The sequence below is a fragment of the Lagenorhynchus albirostris genome, chromosome 6, assembly GCF_949774975.1.
Source record: "Lagenorhynchus albirostris chromosome 6, mLagAlb1.1, whole genome shotgun sequence".
NCBI lineage: Eukaryota > Metazoa > Chordata > Mammalia > Artiodactyla > Delphinidae > Lagenorhynchus > Lagenorhynchus albirostris.
In genome coordinates, this window is record NC_083100.1 from 71,961,283 (window position 1) to 71,980,768 (window position 19,486).

General features: G+C 38.0%; 1 protein-coding gene across 1 annotated transcript in view; it reads left to right on the top strand.

Annotated features, from left to right (window-relative positions):
• The window catches only part of BAZ2B (bromodomain adjacent to zinc finger domain 2B), a 390,367-nt gene that overhangs the window by 343,434 nt on the left and 27,447 nt on the right, over positions 1-19,486 (top strand). The window contains exons 31-33 of the mRNA XM_060152812.1: positions 17,805-18,460; positions 18,849-19,122; positions 19,303-19,458. Coding sequence (XP_060008795.1) covers positions 17,805-18,460; positions 18,849-19,122; positions 19,303-19,458 — 1,086 coding nt within the window. The remainder of the gene's footprint in view (positions 1-17,804; positions 18,461-18,848; positions 19,123-19,302; positions 19,459-19,486) is intronic.

Genomic DNA, 19,486 nt, shown 5'->3' on the forward strand with positions numbered 1-19,486 from the left:
AGCATGTAACATAATGCATATACGTGCTCAATAAACCATCTGAATTGAACTTTTTAGAACTCTGTACCTGGACATTTACAAATGCTTAAATTCTGATGGGGGCAAAAGCGTTATGTCAGTGCTTACAGGTTTCAGGGTATAGCTATTTCCCCATGGTGGTACATGGAGGAAAAACTTCTTGCAAAACATTTTTTTTTTTGGAATACCCACTATATGCCAGGCATTTCTAGGTACTGCAGGAAGTTGAAAGATATGAAAAACAGTCCATGCCATGTAGAAATTTAACAGTCCATTGGAGAGGGGATTTATTAATCACATAGACATCTAGAACAGAAATCATATAAAGTAGTTGTTTTTAAGTTGATGTAGATGTTGATTTAATAGGATAGTGTGGTGGGTTCTTTTTTTAACTGTTTGCTTAAAATATTTAAAAATAAAAGTACTTTTAACCATGGAAAATATATTAATTAAAATAATAAGTTAAAAATAAATAAGTGGGACTAATCATATTAAAAAGCTTCTATACAGCAAAGGAAACCTTCAACAAAATGAAAACGTAACCTATTGAATGTGGACAAATATTTACACATTATATATCTGATAAGGGACTAATATCCAAAATATATAAAGAACTTATACAACTCAATAGCCAAAAAAAAAAAAAAAAAAAATCTGGTTTAAAAATGGACAAAAGATCTGAAAAGACATTCTCCCAAAGAAGATACACAGATGGTACATGAAAAGATACTCAACATCATTAATCATTAGGGAAATGCAAATCAAAATTACAGTGAGATATCACCTCTCACATGTCAGAATGGCTGTTATCAAAAAGACAAGAAGGGCTTCCCTGGTGGCGCAGTGGTTGAGAGTCCGCCTGCCGATGCAGGGGACATGGGTTCGTGCCCCGGTCCGGGAAGATCCCACATGCCACGGAGCAGCTGGGCCTGTGAGCCATGGCTGCTGAGCCTGCGCGTCTGGAGCCTGTGCTCCGCGACAGGAGAGGCCACAACAGTGAGAGGCCCGCATACCGCAAAAAAAAAAGACAAGAAATAACAAGTGCTGGTGAGGGAGGATGTAGAGAAAAGGGAACCCCTGTGCACTGTTGGTGGGAATATAAATTGGTGCAGCCACAATGGAAAATAATATGGAGGTTCCTCAAAAATTAAAACTAGAACTACCATATGATCCCTAGAAATCTAATTTAAAATGACAAAGCTGTGAGTCACTTGAGGGTGCAGAGCCTTGGTAAAGCTAAAAAGCAAAATAAAGAAATGTCCCAGTGAGTGGCTTTGCCTTAGCTGTGTTAAGAATCACCTGAGATATTAGAAGAGACAAAGAAGGACACTACATAATGATCAAGGGATTGATCCAAGAGGAAGATATAACAATTGTAAATATTTATGCACCCAACATAGGTGCACCTCAATACATAAGGCAAATACTGACAACCATAAAAGGGGAAATCGACAGTAACACATTCATAGTAGGGGACTTTAACACCCCACTTTCACCAATGGACAGATCATCCAAAATGAAAATAAATAAGGAAACACAAGCTTTAAATGATACATTAAACGAGATGGAGTTAATTGATATTTATAGGACATTCCATCCAAAAACAACAGAATACACATTTTTCTCAAGTGCTCATGGAACATTCTCCAGGATAGATCATATCTTGGGCCACAAATCAAGCCTTGGTAAATTTAAGAAAATTGAAATTGTATCAAGTATCTTTTCTGACCACAACGCCATGAGACTAGACATCAATTACAGGAAAAGATCTGTAAAAAATACAAACACATGGAGGCTAAACAATACACTACTTAATAATGAAGTGATCACTGAAGAAATCAAAGAGGAAATCAAAAAATACCTAGAAACAAATGACAATGGAGACACAACGACCCAAAACCTGTGGGATGCAGCAAAAGCAGTTCTAAGGGGGAAGTTTATAGCAATACAAGCCCACCTTAAGAAGCAGGAAACATCTCGAATAAACAACCTAACCTTGCACCTCAAGCAATTGGAGAAAGAAGAACAAAAAAACCCCAAAGCTAGCAGAAGGAAAGAAATCATAAAAATCAGATCAGAAATAAATGAAAAAGAAATGAAGGAAACAATAGCAAAGATCAATAAAACTAAAAGCTGGTTCTTTGAGAAGATAAACAAAATAGATAAACCACTAGCCAGACTCATCAAGAAAAAAAGGGAGAAGACTCAAATCAATAGAATTAGAAATGAAAAAGGAGAGGTAACAACTGACACTGCAGAAATAAAAGAGATCATGAGAGATTACTACAAGCAACTCTATGCCAATAAAATGGACGATCTGGAAGAAATGGACAAATTCTTAGAAATGCACAACCTGCCAAGACTGAATCAGGAAGAAATAGAAAATATGAACAGACCAATCACAAGCACTGAAATTGAAACTGTGATTAAAAATCTTCCAACAAAGAAAAGCCCAGGACCAGATGGCTTCACAGGCGAATTCTATCAAACATTTAGAGAAGAGCTAACACCTATCCTTCTGAAACTCTTCCAAAATATAGCAGAGGGAGGAAAACTCCCAAACTCCTTCTATGAGGCCACCATCACCTTGATACCAAAACCAGACAAGGATGTCACAAAGAAAGAAAACTACAGGCCAATATCACTGATGAACATAGATGCAAAAATCCTCAACAAAATACTAGCAAACAGAATCCAACAGCACATTAAAAGGATCATACACCATGATCAAGTGGGGTTTATTCCAGGAATGCAAGGATTCTTCAATATACGCAAATCTATCAATGTGATAAACCATATTAACAAACTGAAGGAGAAAAACCATATGATCATCTCAATAGATGCAGAGAAAGCTTTTGACAAAATTCAACACCCATTTATGATAAAAACCCTGCAGAAAGTAGGCATAGAGGGAACTTTCCTCAACATAATAAAGGCCATATATGACAAGCCCACAGCAAACATCATCCTCAATGGTGAAAAACTGAAAGCATTTCCACTAAGATCAGGAACAAGACAAGGTTGCCCACTCTCACCACTCTTATTCAACATAGTTTTGGAAGTTTTAGCCACAGCAATCAGAGAAGAAAAGGAAATAAAAGGAATCCAAATCGGAAAAGAAGAAGTAAAGCTATCACTGTTTGCAGATGACATGATCCTATACATAGAGAACCCTAAAGATGCTACCAGAAAACTACTAGAGCTAATCAATGAATTTGGTAAAGTGGCAGGATACAAAATTAATGCACAGAAATCTCTGGCATTCCTATATACTAATGATGAAAAATCTGAAAGTGAAATCAAGAAAACACTCCCATTTACCATTGCAACAAAAAGAATAAAATATCTAGGAATAAACCTACCTAAGGAGACAAAAGATCTGTATGCAGAAAATTATAAGACACTGATGAAAGAAATTAAAGATGATACAAATAGATGGAGAGATATACCATGTTCTTGGATTGGAAGAATCAACATTGTGAAAATGACTCTACTACCCAAAGCAATCTATAGATTCAATGCAATCCCTATCAAACTACCACTGGCATTTTTCACAGAACTAGAACAAAAAATTTCACAATTTGTATGGAAACACAAAAGACCCCGAATAGCCAAAGCAATCTTGAGAACGAAAGAAGGAACTGGAGGAATCAGGCTCCCAGACTTCAGACTATACTACAAAGCTACAGTTATCAAGACGGTATGGTACTGGCACAAAAACAGAAAGATAGATCAATGGAACAGGATAGAAAGCCCAGAGATAAACCCACGCACATATGGTCACCTTATCTTTGACAAAGGAGGCAGGAATGTACAGTGGAGAAAGGACAGCCTATTCAATAAGTGGTGCTGGGAAAACTGGACAGCTACATGTAAAAGTATGAGAGTAGATCACTCCCTAACACCATACACAAAAATAAGCTCAAAATGGATTAAAGACCTAAATGTAAGGCCAGAAACTATCAAACTCTTAGAGGAAAACATAGGCAGAACACTCTATGACATAAATCACAGCAAGGTCCTTTTTGACCCACCTCCTAGAGAAATGGAAATAAAAACAAAAGTAAATAAATGGGACCTAATGAAACTTAAAAGCTTTTGCACAGCAAAGGAAACCATAAAGAAGACCAAAAGACAACCCTCAGAATGGGAGAAAATATTTGCAAATGAAGCAACGGACAAAGGATTAATCTCCAAAATTTATAAGCAGCTCATGCAGCTTAATAACAAAAAAACAAACAACCCAATCCAAAAATGGGCAGAAGACCTAAATAGACATTTCTCCAAAGAAGATATACAGAGTGCCAATAAACACATGAAAGAATGCTCAACATCACTAATCATTAGAGAAATGCAAATCAAAACTACAATGAGATATCATCTCACACCAGTCAGAATGGCCATCATCAAAAAATCTAGAAACAATAAATGCTGGAGAGGGTGTGGAGAAAAGGGAACCCTCTTACACTGTTGGTGGGAATGTAAATTGATACAGCCACTGTGGAGAACAGTATGGAGGTTCCTTAAAAAGCTACAAATAGAACTACCATATGACCCAGCAATCCCACTACTGGGCATATACCCTGAGAAAACCATAATTCAAAAAGAGTCATGTACCAAAATGTTCATTGCAGCTCTATTTACAATAGCCCAGAGATGGAAACAACCTAAGTGTCCATCATCGGATGAATGGATAAAGAAGATGTGGCACATATATACAATGGAATATTACTCAGCCATAAAAAGAGACGAAATTGAGCTATTTGTAATGAGGTGGATAGACCTAGAGTCTGTCATACAGAGTGAAGTAAGTCAGAACGAGAGAGACAAATACTGTATGCTAACACATATATATGGAATTTAAAAAAAAAATGTCATGAAAAACCTAGGGGTGAAACAGGAATAAAGACACAGACTTACTAGAGAATGGACTTGAGGCTATGGGGAGGGGGAAGGGTAAACGGTGACAAAGCGATAAAGAGGCATGGACATATATACACTACCAAAAGTAAGGTAGTTAGCTAGTGGGAAGCAGCCGCATAGCACAGGGAGATCAGCTCGGTGCTTTGTGACCACCTGGAGGGGTGGGATAGGCAGGGTGGGAGGGAGGGAGACGCAAGCGGGAAGAGATATGGGAATATATGTATATATATAACTGATTCATTTTGTTGTGAAGCTGAAACTAACATACCATTGTAAAGCAATTATACTCCAATAAAGATGTTAAAAAAAAAATAACCTTATTACTTAGTGACATATCATGACTATATTTCCATGCATTTATATTTGCATTTACAACATTATATATTTTTTAATTTCAGATTTTTTATTGTTGCCTGAAGTTCTGCCTGTATTTGATTTTATTGATTTTTAAATTTGCAACATTCCTTTTGAAAAAAAAAAAAAAAAAGAATCACCTGAGAAGCTTAAAAAAAAAAAGTGAGCCCTACCCCAGAACAATTAAATATCCCTCAATTTGATTAAGGGTCACCTCATTCGTAGTCACTTGGGCATGTAAACTTGAAGTTATCTAGGACATAAACTTTTCCTTCCAAATATCTGCAGTCAGTCTCTTTGCAACACTAGTGAAATCAGGTCTTTTTCAATATATATCTGAATTATTACCGCTGTCCTCAGCTTCTCTCTGTGCAATCCCCTTCTTCCATTGCATTCTGGCATTGTATCATGTCTGTACTCCAAAACCTCAAATGACTCCCTATTGCCTATAAGATGTTGAAATAAATCTGTGTGTAACCTGGCATTCGAGGCCCTCTATAAATCTCACCTCAGAAGATCTTTATATGGTTCTCCAGTATGAATGTACATAAGCCAGTCTATTTACTGTTGCTCAACACATGTGTATTCCTCCCCCTGTACTTCACTGTGCTTTGCCAAATTCTGTTCAATGTAATGCTAATTTGCCTTTTCTTCAGACATCTAAATTTTGCCCGTCTTTCTTGATCCAGCTTAAATCCTAGCCCTTTTGAAACTCTTCCCTAGCTTATTTAAGTGGAACCAATTTTTACTACCTGTGAGTTCCTAGAAAACCAAATAATTATACCATTATCCTGGCACATTGATCCACATACTATTTATTTATTTTACTTAAATTTGATAATCCTTGTATGTACAACTTTTTATTTTCCATAGTGTTTTAAGCATAGTACCTTATATACCTAGGCACACTAAAAATGCTTTAATTAAGAAAGTAAGTAAATAATTAATTAAATGTCTATAAGGTTTATAAGAATAGCTTCTAGGAGACTTTCTTTTTTTTAAATGTTAGGCCTCTCCAGTTAGATAGCATTCATTGAATTTGTAGTTGTTAGAACTCAGTTTCCATTCAGGCCCCACCACTTAACCTCTCTAGACTCTGATTTTCCTCTCTACAATAGAATTTTAATAGGCTCTGTATAAATTCTTTGGTTGTTATAAGGATCGTGTCACATAATGAATCTAAAAGAGCTACAAGATATTTAACTATTAATTGTACCTTATACTATTATTTGGGTTCATTGCACAGTACACGGGAAAGGTAGGAATAACTTTTTATTTAAAGATTATTTTCTCATAAAATTTTTATTAATTCGGTAATTTGCATCTGCTGTATTATTCTAAGTGCTATGGAAGTCATAAAATAAATAACAGATGTAGATTCCTTTTCTTTAATCGTGTTTACCATGCACCTATACTGTGCCTTGTACTGAGTACTGTGGAAATACAAAAGAATCAATTAACCTATCTCTATCCACAAAAAGATCACAGTCTAATTGGAAAGATATGGTATATATGAAGACAAAGAACAAAAGCATGTAAATATGTAACATTATAGGCAAGTACTATATCTGAGAGGCAAGGCTGATAAGGATGAATAAGTACCAGCTGTTAGAAACTACCATGAAATAAGTGGGTAATGAAAGTTAATAGAGTGTTACCAATATGCTTTTTTTTTTTTTTTTTTTTGGTCTGTGTTGGGTCCTCGTTGCTGCGCATGGGCTTTCTCTAGTTGCGGCGAGCGGAGGGCTAATCTTCGTTGTGGTGTGCAGGCTTCTCATTGGGTGGCTTTTCTTGTTGTGGAGCACGGGCTCTAGGCGCATGGGTTTCAGTAGTTGCAGCACGCTGGCTTAGTAGTTGTGGCACACGGGCTCTAGAGCGCAAGCTCAGTAGTTGTGGCACGTGGGCTTAGTTGCTCCGCGGCATGTGGGATCTTCCCAGACCCGGAGTCGAACCCATATCCCCTGCATTGGCAGGCAGATTCTTAACCACTGCTCCACCAGGAAACCCAACAATATGTATTTTTATATTCTGCTCATTTATCACTTTTTAGAAGTTCTATAAAAGCACAGTCTTTACTTAATAAAGTTAGATTTAATACTCATCTATTTAAAAGTTTAAATATACAAGTTTTTTAAAAAATCCCTCTAATATCATTATGATCAATAATATTACACAGAGATGATAATCAGATCTTGGATTACCTATATGAGTATAAGGCCTGTGGAAAAATCTCCCACTTCTAGAGTGAGTGTATAACAAATTTTAGAACTGTTTGGAGTGAAGGGAGAATCAAAATTGACCCTCCTGTGGGTATAGCTAGTGAGTTTCATCTGGAAAGCAGGAGAGTATCTACATTTGTATCCATCCATTCATCCGTAATATGAACAACAGGAACCGCCCAACCACCTACTGAAATCATGAAAGGTACCAAAAAAGGAGAGGAATATTGAGGTATAAAAACTCAGGATCCCGGGCTTCCCTGGTGGCGCAGTGGTTGAGAATCTGCCTGCTAGTGCAGGGGACACGGGTTCAAGCCCTGGTCTGGGAGGATCCCACATGCCGCGGAGCAACTAGGCCCGTGAGCCACAACTACTGAGCCTGCGCGTTTGGAGCCTGTGCTCTGCAACAAGAGAGGCCGCGATTGTGAGAGGCCCGCGCACCGCGATGAAGAGTGGCCCCCACTTGCCACAACTAGAGAAAGCCCTCGCACAGAAACGAAGACGCAACACAGCAAAAATAAATTAATTAATTAAAGTCTTAAAAAAATTTTTTTTTTTAATAAATAAATTAAAAAAAACTCAGGATCCTGGCATACCAAATAGAGTCCTCATTTCTGCTCTTCAACTCCAGGAACTTCACAAAAGTAGGAGGACCTTTATGAGGTATAAGCAGTATTCAAAGTAAAAACAGTCCAAGGTAGCCAGACCAGACAAGTCTTACAGAGGTCATTGTTGAAGGGGTTGGTGCAGCTATCTTTTATTTTTTTAAAACACAACATGATTATATTTTAATACACAACCAAAATGCAAAACACTATAGTAAATTGATGGCAATAAAATATAATATTGATATTTCATTTGCATTGCATGACAGATGGTTAACATCCTTAGTCCTAAATGAGTTCTTAGAAACCAGTAACAAAGACATTAATAAACCAAGGGAAATTAAAACAAAAACAAACCAGAAGAAAATGAAATAACACAAGTGACTAGTAAGGATTAAGCATATATGAAGATGACTGAGCTGAACAATAACAGAAGAAAAGCAATTTCTTTGAAATATCATATCACTAAAGATTAAAAATTTAACATTTGTACGGTTTTAGGAAACATACCCACATAAACACTGGGGGACAAGATGAGGTCCCATCTATATAGTAGGGGAAACTCTAGTTTGGACTCAAAACTATAAAATTTTGGATATCCTTAGTTCTAGCAGTTCCAATTCATTGGAATTATTTCAACAAATTAGTTGGATAAATTTACAATTTATATATAAATCATGTTTACTGCATGGAAAATGTGTAGCTAGTATATAGACCCCCCAAAAATGACTTGCATATTAATTTATCAGTACACCCAAAAGTATGTGTACAAAATTTCATTAATAGTAGATAACATAGTCGGAGGTGGCAGAATTAGAGGAGGAAAAAAGGCATTTAAGAAGTAAAATATTGGGCTTCACTGGTGGCACAGTGGTTGAGAATCCACCTGCCAATGCAGGGGACACGGGTTCCAGCCCTGGTCCAGGAAGATCCCACATGCCGCGGAGCAACTAAGCCTGTGTGCCACAACTACTGAGCCTGTGCTCTAGAGCCCGCGAGCCACAACTACTGAGCCCACATGCCGCAACTACTGAAGCCCGCGCTCTTAGAGCCTGTGCTCTGCAACAAGGGAAGCCGCCACAGTGAGAAGCCTGCGCACCAAAACGAAGAGTAGGCCCCACTCGCCACAGCTAGAGAAAGCCCGCGCACAGCAACAAAGACCCAATGCGGCCAAAAATAAATTAATTAATTAAAAAAGAAAAAGAAGTAAAATATTATACTTCACAAATTTCCACATCCTTTGAAATTTTGAAAAAGATGATTTTTTGTTAATCAATTTTAAATTTCCCTGTGATAAGTGAAAATTTTAAATATATGCACTTAATACTTACGGGAGCGTTGAAATGAAGCCTCAGAATCACACCATTCTGAGCTTCTCCGTGTAATCATGCCACCATCATTCAGGCTTCTGAGATTTAGTCCAATGGCAACAATGAGAACAGTCAACATGCCTGGTTACAATTGGAGCTATCTTTTAGAATGCTATTTCTGCATTCTCTACTGCCTGTGGGTAAGGGGGAGCATGAATCAGCCACCCAATACCATATTAGTAAGCCCATTGTTAAATGGCAGAAGCTGTGAAAAAAATCACAATTGTTTGTATAATTTTTGGAAACTCCAATATATAACAAATACGTTTCAGTCTTAATAGTATGTGTATTGTCTGCACACACAAGGGACACAGTAACTCCATATCCAGAAAAGGTGTATATTATTCAGTGGCTAGAGGAAATCAGATATCCAAAAGCTAGCAAATGTCATCAGAGTCTCTTTGTCAGAGAGTTTAGTCACAGATACTTGTAGTGCTACTATCAAATAAAGTTGACTAAAGAGGGTTGTTAAATTGTGAAATGAGGTTGCTCAGTACCCCTACCTGAATCTCTGCTTGTTTAAGAAATGCAATCTCGGGGCTTCCCTGGTGGCACAAGTGGTTGAGGGTCCGCCTGCCGATGCAGGGGGCACAGGTTTGTGCCCCGGTCTGGGAAGATCCCACATGCCACAGAGCGGCTAGGCCCGTGAGCCATGGCCGCTGAGCCTGCGCGTCTGGAGCCTGTGCTCCGCAACGGGAGAGGCCACAACAGTGAGAGGCCCTCATACCACAAAAAAAAAAAAAAGAAAAAGAAATGCAATCTCGGGCTTCCCTGGTGGCACAGTGGTTAAGAATCCACCTGCCAATGCAGGGGACACGGGTTCGAGCCCTGGTCTGGGAAGATTCCCACATGCCGTGGAGCAACTAAGCCCGTGTGCCACAGCTACTGAGCCTGCGTTCTAGAGCCCACGTGCCACAACTACTGAAGCCCACGTGCCTAGAGCCCATGCTCCGCAACAAGGGAAGCCACTGCAATGAGAAGCCCGCTTACCACAGCAAAGAGTAGCCCCCGCTCACTGCAACTAGACAAAGCCCATGCACAGCAACGAAGACCCAACACAGCCAAAGATAAATAAATAAATTTATTTTTTAAAAAAGAAGAAGAAATGCAACCTTTCTCCTCCAGGTATGCAACACTGTTGTACAACCTGGCCCTGTAAGTATAGCTGGGTTTTGGCAACATACCTGACCAACAGGTATAGAAGCTACCAGTAGAGGTCACAAAAAATAAGTCCAACTGATATGTGGGCATCCTTGTGCAGTCTGTCCATGCCAGGTATGCAACCTGAGGAAGGAATGAGTTCATGCAAAAGCTTTTGCAGTGGTTGTGATTCTGGTCTTCCAGCCATAGTGAACCCAGAATCCCAACCCCAGTAGGGAAATGTGTTTGCCACGGCTCCGTTGCATTCTGGAACAGTAGATACTTGGTTCCTCATGTCTAGCAAGCCCATAAACGTTAGAGGCTGTTCTCCTTTCCAGCATAATGAACTGAGGAGTATGGTTAGTGATACCTTGGCGGAGACCCTGGAGACTGAGCCCAGCCCTGGTCCTCCTTAAGTTTGAAAGAGCTTAGGTCAGGGAACAAAGAAACCTGGCTTCAGGAGTTGAGTCAAACTCATAAGGTGGAGCTGATGTAATCCCATTTCAAGAGAGTCAAGTTAATATAGGGTATTTCCCTCAGCTCTATTCTCTGAGTTCTTTCTGAGGAGTGTAGAGGCCATGAGATCTTACCAGATGGTTTGTGGGAGTGAGGCTTAATAGCTGTAATCCCTGAAGGAGATTCCTTACCAGGGACTTTCTCCACCTAATCTTCTGGTGTCTCCCACTCTTCTAACAACTCTTCAGTATGGCATGTGAACCATTCAATATTGTGTCTTACCTCACAGGAATCTTTTTCTCGGTCTCAGTAGGTCTTTCAAGTTTCTGAATAGGACCACATTCCCGCACTCCAGGATTACACAACCATCAACTTCTGTCCTATTAAACCTGCTTGTGAGCAATACCACACTTAGTGGTGTGCGGGAGCCTCTGCCAGAAGTCTAGCCTGTCTTTGATTCTTTTTTATTTTTATCTTCTCCTTCCTTTGTTCCTTTTTTCTTTTTCTTTTGTATGGAAACCTGTACCACTTACTAAGCTCCTTCTTTCCATTTCCTCCCCTGAGATGGGGCGTGTGTGACCTAAAAGAACTATTTCATTTCTATCAGTGCTTCACACGTGATGGAGTAAAGTCAAAGCAGTCGTCCACTCAGGTGGACCTGTTCTGATTTGATCATTCAACATAATTTGCACCAAGAACATGTTGTCAGGCCTTCCCCTCTCAAGCCCTGGGTTTTCTTATAATCATGCTAACACAGCCAGGGTCTCAGAACAGCTACATCCTCTGCGGATCTAGTCCCACTCACATTCAAGGGTCAGGAAAACCACAGGGCTATATTTTACCAACACTACCAAGCATTCAGTTTGGAAACAGGGTGGCAACGCCTATCTCAGCATTATTAGTCAACCCAGACGGCTCATTCAGTAACAGGGGCATGTGTTCCCCCTTCTCAGCTTCATTTAATATCACTGCTGTCCCTCCATCATGCAAACAAACACGCCAAACCTCTAAGGATCCTTCCAAGTGCGTATGGTAGTAGACCTGTTGAGAACCTAGTTCTTACTCTGTACACTGCTGGATTTCCTCCCGCTGTTGTGTCCACTCAGATTCCTTTAGAGCATGCCTCACAATAACTGGCTTTTCACATACACAGGGGCCAGTTGCCTCGTGTATTAGTGGGAGTTTGCCCCACTTTCCCTTCTAAAGGGGCTGCCGTCACCCTTTTTAGTTTACCATCCCCCCCTTAGGGCTCATGAAAATCTCTAAGCTGGTAAGGAAGAGAGACAGAACTGGATTTCAAGTCAGCTTATCACCACTAGTCATCCTCTTTAGCATACCACTTTTATGGCTTCTGCCGTCTTCAGGCATTGCTACTAAGACCATTCTAACTCCACCAAGTGAATTACCACTGACCCCAAGAAGGAATTCTTCCACCCCTGGGTGTGCCCCTTCCAGAAATCCATGACATCAGGATTTTGTTGGTCACCAATTGTACAAGATGCATGGTCACAAAAATCACTAATGACATACATAGTGCTAATAACAGCATAATTTATTACTGAAGGCAACTTATAAGCAGAGAAGTTACAGTACATAGGATCTCCCAGCTCCCATAATGGTTCCATAGGACTTGGATGTGTGACAAGAACACTCCAAGAGACAAAACATTATACCCCATACCTTGCTCTCTATTTATGGGTTAGTGTAAGAAGGGATACGAAGCACTGAATTTCTCTAAGTAACAGTAAACATGTCAAGGGACCTTTGGGTCTAGGAACAGTGCTTACAGGTATGCATACCAAGAATCAAAATCTACACACCAAAGATCCTGAGAACAGTGTTGACATTAGCTGGCTAAAGGCCCTGCTATCCTTCTGCTGGCCCCCAGGAAAGTGGGAAGAAAGAAAGCCCCATGGCCACACAGCCAAAACCAAGGATTTGTTGCCCTTCAATTCACTGTTCTGTTTGGGGTATATTGGATTGTGGGTAATTCCTTCAATATTGGAAGGAAAATGCAACAAGTTTTTTGTACTGTGATGTGAATATTACTCTTCCATTTTGTATTACGATATGTTTACAGCATTAGGTCTATAAGTATAGAAACTAATTCCTGTTAGGATGAGTGGAGGAATCTTACCTGGAGGATGAAGGTATTATGGTAAAAGGCATCTTTTAAAAAAATTCCTGGATCAGACTGGGAAGGAACAATCCTAGATAGACAACGATAAGAACCTGCTTCCTTGAGTCTTCTCCACAGTAATAGCAGATGTCTCCTAGGAGCTGAGTTGTGGTAGTACTGACAACATGAAGTCACTTAAGGAGCTGTGAAAGTACTCCTGAGGTTAGGCTATACTGAATGGGTGAGAGCCTTTGAACCCTGGGAGGAAGCCACTGAACAGAGACCTGTATTCTAAATGCCAATGTTTTTACATTTCTTGTGTTCTTTGTTTGTGTTTCACTTAGATTTTAGTAAAATCTATTTGAAAGTTTTAGCCTGCTTCAGCCCAACTAAGGAGAGCCAAAGGAAAAAATTTCATTCGAACTGAGAATCGTGGACCCCTAGGGTCCAGTGACAACTATTAGGTAAACTAAAGGGTTTCAAAGTGATTCTGATTAAGCTCAAGAAGACATAGTCTCTTTTCCAATAGCAAACTTGCTCTTATTAGGATTGGTTTCAATTGGTTTAATTGGGAAATGGTATTTTCTTTGTCATTATATACTTGCAGTTACTACCAAGGAAATCAATCAAGTGAACGGCACTCCCTGTTTCATCTCTTACTTATTTTCCTCTTCTTTAGTCTGTTTTGAAGACTTTTTTTTTTAACATCTTTATTGGAGTATAATTGCTTTACAATGGTGTGTTAGTTTCTGCTTTATAACAAAGTGAATCAGCTATACATATACATATATCCCCATATCTCCTCCCTCTTGCGTCTCCCTCCCACCCTCCCTATCCCATCCCTCTAGGGGGTCACAAAGCACTGAGCTGATCTCCCTGTGCTATGTGGCTGCTTCCCACTAGCTACATTTGGTAGTGTATATATCTCCATGCCATTCTCTCACTTCGTCCCAGCTTACCCTTCCCACTCCCCATGTCCTCAAGTCCATTCTCTATGTCTGCGTTGAAGACTTTTTTTAATACTCATTGATACATGTCAGAGAAGTAAGGACTGGAAAGAACAGAGGATTGTGTGAAATAGGAGATAGACAACTATTTAAAAAATCTTTTTACTAAATATCCTGTATATTTTTCAAATTTTTAAAAATAATTTTACACTTCTGTTAGAGGTTTAGTTGTTTATAATTAAGCAATTTGAATATAAAAGTTAAAGACAACCACGAATAGGCTATTGAAATGTATCATCAACTCACTTTCCTAGGTGCAAATGGGAAGTCATCAACTAGTCTCAAACCAGTAAAAAACTTGTCTGTTGGTTGGTTGGTCTGTTTGTTTTTGGATATATGACAGTGGTTTTTGAGATACTAGTTCTCAGAATAAATCAAGCACAAATATTAACATTTCCTTACTAGCCAATAATTTGTGTAAAGTTAAGGAAATTTGTGAGCATGGGTATTTGAAGAGAATATTTGTGACTCTTTTCATGTGTGCCTATTGGAGGTGATGAAGTAGGGTGGTCTTCTAAGGGCAAATGTGCAGAAGTGCATAAAGATCATATGAGGCACAATAATTTTTTCTGGCTGTTTTTAAGATTTTCTCTATTATTGGTTTTGAGCAATTAGATCATGGTATGTCTTGGAGTAGTTATGTATCTTCATGTTTCTTTTGCTTGGAGTTGAGTTTTTTGGATCTGTAGTTTATAATTTTCATCAAATTTGGCAATTTTTCAGCCATTATTTTTCAAATTTAATGACCTTGTCTGCTAATGCTACTGTCTTGTCAGTTTGAGGTTAGTTTTCATTGATTGAGCTCTCTAATTATGTATCATTCATGTATGTCTTTTAATTTTGATTGAATGCGAGACATTGTGAATTTTACCTTGTTTGGTGCTGGATATTTTTGAATTTCTATAAATATTTTTGAGATTTGTTTAGCTGAAACACAGTTAAGTTACTTGGGAGGAGTTTGATCCTTTCAGATCTTTCTTTAAAAATTTGTTAGGCAGGACTAAAACAGTGCTCAGTCTAGTTTATCCCCTAACTAGTAAAGCAAGATCCTTCTGAGTACTCCACCTGATGGCCGTGAATCTTGAGGTTTCCCAATCTGGTTGGTAGGAACAGGTACCAGATACCCAGCCTGTATGAGCACCTGGCACTGTCACCTCCAATCCTTTCAGGTGGTTCTTTCCTGGTCTCAGATAAGTTCCTCACATGTACACACTGCTCATTATTCAGCTGAATACTGCAGATCTCTGGAGTTCTCTCTCCATGCAGTGCTCTCCTCTCTAGTACTCTCTCCTGGGCACTGTAGCTGCTTTGATCTCCCTGGACTCTCAGTTCCATCTCCTCATCTCAGGGAGTCTGCCAGGCTCCACCTGGATTCTTCCTCCCTATGCTATAGCCTGGAAATTAACCCAAAGCAATAAGCTGGGGCAATCATAGGTCTGACTGTGTTTGTTTTCTTTTTTTGTTGCCTGAAGTCCAGTTTCTTGCAACTGTTATTTCATATATTTTGCCTCTTTTTTGGTTGTTTCATGCAAGAGTGTAAATCTGGTCCCTATTATTCCATATTGTCCAGAAGCATAAGTCTGAAGTATAGGATTTTAATTTGGGGTAGAATCTAATTTCAAGAGAAGCATGTGAAAGCCATTTCAAACATTAGTAGAGGATTGGTTAAGTTATGATGTATCCATAAAATAGAATATTATTCAGCTGATTGAAAAAAATGAAGTACATTTATGTTTTAGCATGGAAAACTGTCTAAGGTATTTAGTGAAAATATCAAATCCATCCTTTTATTTCATCGTTCAAGAAATATTTATGGAGCTTCTGTTTTATAGCAGCCACCATGTTAGGCATTTGGGATCCAATAATAAGCAAGAAACATTGCTCTACTTTTAAAAGCTTGCTGATTTAAATTCTAGTGTGTGGGTGGGAGTGGAGTAGAAAATAAACAGATAATTAGGTTATTGTTTATAATGATAAATTCTGTGACGGAAATATGTAGGATGATATTCTAAAGTGAATGGGTAAAATAAGACACAAGGCTGTATTGTACAACACAGGGAATATAGCCAATATTTTTAAATAACTGTAAATGGAGTATGACCTTTAAAAATTGTAAATCACTACATTATGTACCTGTAACTTATCTAATATTGTATGTCAACCATATGTCAGGAAAACAAATAAATCAAGTGAATGGAATAGGGAACCTACTTCAAATAAAATGATCAGAGAAAACCTCTGTGAGGAAATGACTTGATCTGAGACATGAAGGATAAGGAGCCAGTCAACAAAACAATATCCCAGGCAGAGGGAGCAGCAAGTGCAAAGTGCCCAGAAAAGGAGAGAACTGGGTATGTTTGAGAAGCTGAAAAAAAGGAAGAAAGGAAGAGCAAGGTTAGCAAGGACAAGAGTGGTCAGAGGTTGTAGGAATTTTCAGGAACCAGACCATACAGCATTGTAGGCCTTGCTTAGGAGTTTGGATTTTATTCTGAGTTGCAGAAAAGTGAAGGGTAGTATCCATTTATGTAATACTGCAAAATGATATTCCTATAGATGCATGTAAGATTTCCAGAAGGATATATAGACATGATAGATTAACCATGGTTACCTCTGAAGAGTAGAAATAGGGACGAAGGGAGTAGGGCAGAAAGGGTTTTCTTTATACCTCTCATTACTGAATATTTTACCTTGGACATATATTACTTTTCAAATTGAATAAAGTAGTGGATTTATATTTGTTAAAGAGTTCTTATAAATTATTTTAAAAACACTGTTCAACAATATGAACCAGAAGCTCACAAAGGAGAAATGCCAGTAAGCCCATGAAAAGATACTCAGCCTTACTGGAGATCAGAAAACAAAAAAATGCAGCTTAGATTTTTATTGCCCAGATATTGACAAAAACAAAAAATACTGATAGTATTTAGTTTCCTTGAGGGTGTAGGCAAACAGATGCTCTTGCTTCTGGTATGAATGTGTATTGATCTAGACTTTCAGTTTGACAACGTATTTCAAAAACTCTGAATAGTATATATCTTAGGACTCAGTAAATCATTTATAGCATTTTTTATAATAGTGAATAACTTGGCCCTATTAGTAGCCATCAGTAGAAGATTGATTATTTAAATTATGATATATTCTATTGAATATTCTATAGCCATTAAAATTTATGATGTAGTTATATATTTATTGACATATCAGGATGTTTACAGAGAAAAACATGTAGGTTAGGCATTATGTATATAATAAGATTTCCTTTTTTTTAATTTATAGGTTTAAGTGTGTATGTGTGTACATATAGAATGCCTGGAAGGATTTAGACAAAAATATTAATAATAATTTTTGCTGTGTATTAGGGCTTTTAAATTTTTTATATTTTAGTTTTTCTAAAGATTAGTCACAAAATTACATTAATTTTCCAATGAGCAAAAGAATCTAATCTATAAAAAAGGGGAAAATGGGGAGTATTAAGTAATCTAGAAAAGTTTCCTAAAATATTTATGCATATAACTTGATAAGTAATAAAAGAATATAATTATAGTATTGGTTTGATCTGGAGTAACTGATCTTTATAATGCTTTTCAATTTTTTAGGACTAGAAGAAATTGCAAAAGAAAGAGAAAAACTAAAAAAGGCAGAAAGTATCCAGATCAAAGAAGAACTATTTGAGACTTCTGAGGACACTTTAAATTGTTCAAATCCAAATCATTGTGAGCAAAAGGAAGATACTAAAGAAAAAGATAACACAAATCTGTTTCTTCAGAAACCTGGTTCATTTTCAAAATTAAGCAAGCTTTTAGAAGTAGCTAAGATGCCTCCTGAGTCAGATGTAATAACCCCCAAACCAAACAGTAGTGCAAATGGGTGCACATTGTCTTATCAAAACAGTGGAAAACATTCATTGGGCAGCATTCAGTCAACAGCAACACAAAGCAGCGTGGAAAAGACAGACTCTAATAATCTGTTCAATACCAGTTCAGGTGGTCCAGGGAAGTTCTATAGTCCTCTCCCCAATGACCAGTTGTTAAAAACACTGACTGAAAAGAATAGACAGTGGTTTAGCCTTTTGCCAAGGACACCTTGTGATGACACATCACTTACCCATGCAGGTATGTCAACTGCTTCTTTAGTGACCCCTCAGTCTCAGCCACCATCTAAGTCACCTTCGCCTGCCCCAGCTCCTCTTCTTGGATCATCTTCTGCTCAGAATCCTGTTGGCCTAAATCCATTTGCTTTATCACCTCTTCAGGTTAGTGCTGCTAATTGTAACTCATTTTTATGTTGCTTTATTTAATCTTTGACCCCATAAAGATTTTCTCTCAAGGGAAATCAGTTGAATATTTATAATATTATCTCCGCCATAATTTGAAAATTGAAGAATCAGACTTGCTATCACCAAGATTCATCAGAACTACTGATGTCTAAGTCAAAGCCTTCTTTAATTACTTTTTAACTTATTACTGTTGCATTATATCCAAAAAGAAATTACTTGGGGAGCAAATGAAATGACGTATGCCTCTAATTGTGATAAGTGAAAGAATGTTTTTTCCGAATTTTGTAAATAATTTCTGGTTCTAAACACTTTTCCTAACTTCTTAGATTGTTCTACTTTTTAAATCTTTTGGGTTTTTTTGCAGATGAAAAGTGGAGTATCTATGATGGGACTCCAGTTTTGTGGGTGGCCCACCGGTGTGCTTACTTCCAGTAATCCATTTACATCACCTTTACCTAGTCTTGGATCAGGGTTGGGATTACCAGAAGGAAATAGTAATTCATTCTTGACTCCTAATGTTGCTTCAAGTAAAAGTGAATCTCCAGTACCACAGAATGAAAAAGTCTCTTCAACTCAGCCTGTAGCTGTTGAAGTAGCAAAACCAGTAGATTTTCCTAATCCAAAACCTATTCCAGAAGGTAGGTACATTAAGATGGTTTATAGCCACTTACTTACTTTATTTTATTGTTATAGATTCCTGCATTATAACCGAATCTTTGATGGTTTTCTACATAGTTATAAGTCTTCTGTTTTGCATTGTGCCATTAATTTATATTCAAAATATTTGTAAAAAGATCTACATATTTATCTTAACTCAGAAATGCAGTTTGGTTGGTGGAGAATTATTGACCCAGAGGACCTAAAAGCTTTGCTCAAAGTGCTCCATCTCAGAGGAATAAGAGAAAAGGCGTTACAAAAACAAATTCAGAAACACTTGGATTATATTACTCAAGCTTGCATCAAAAATAAGGATGGTATGTACCTAAAAGAGACTTCTGCTCT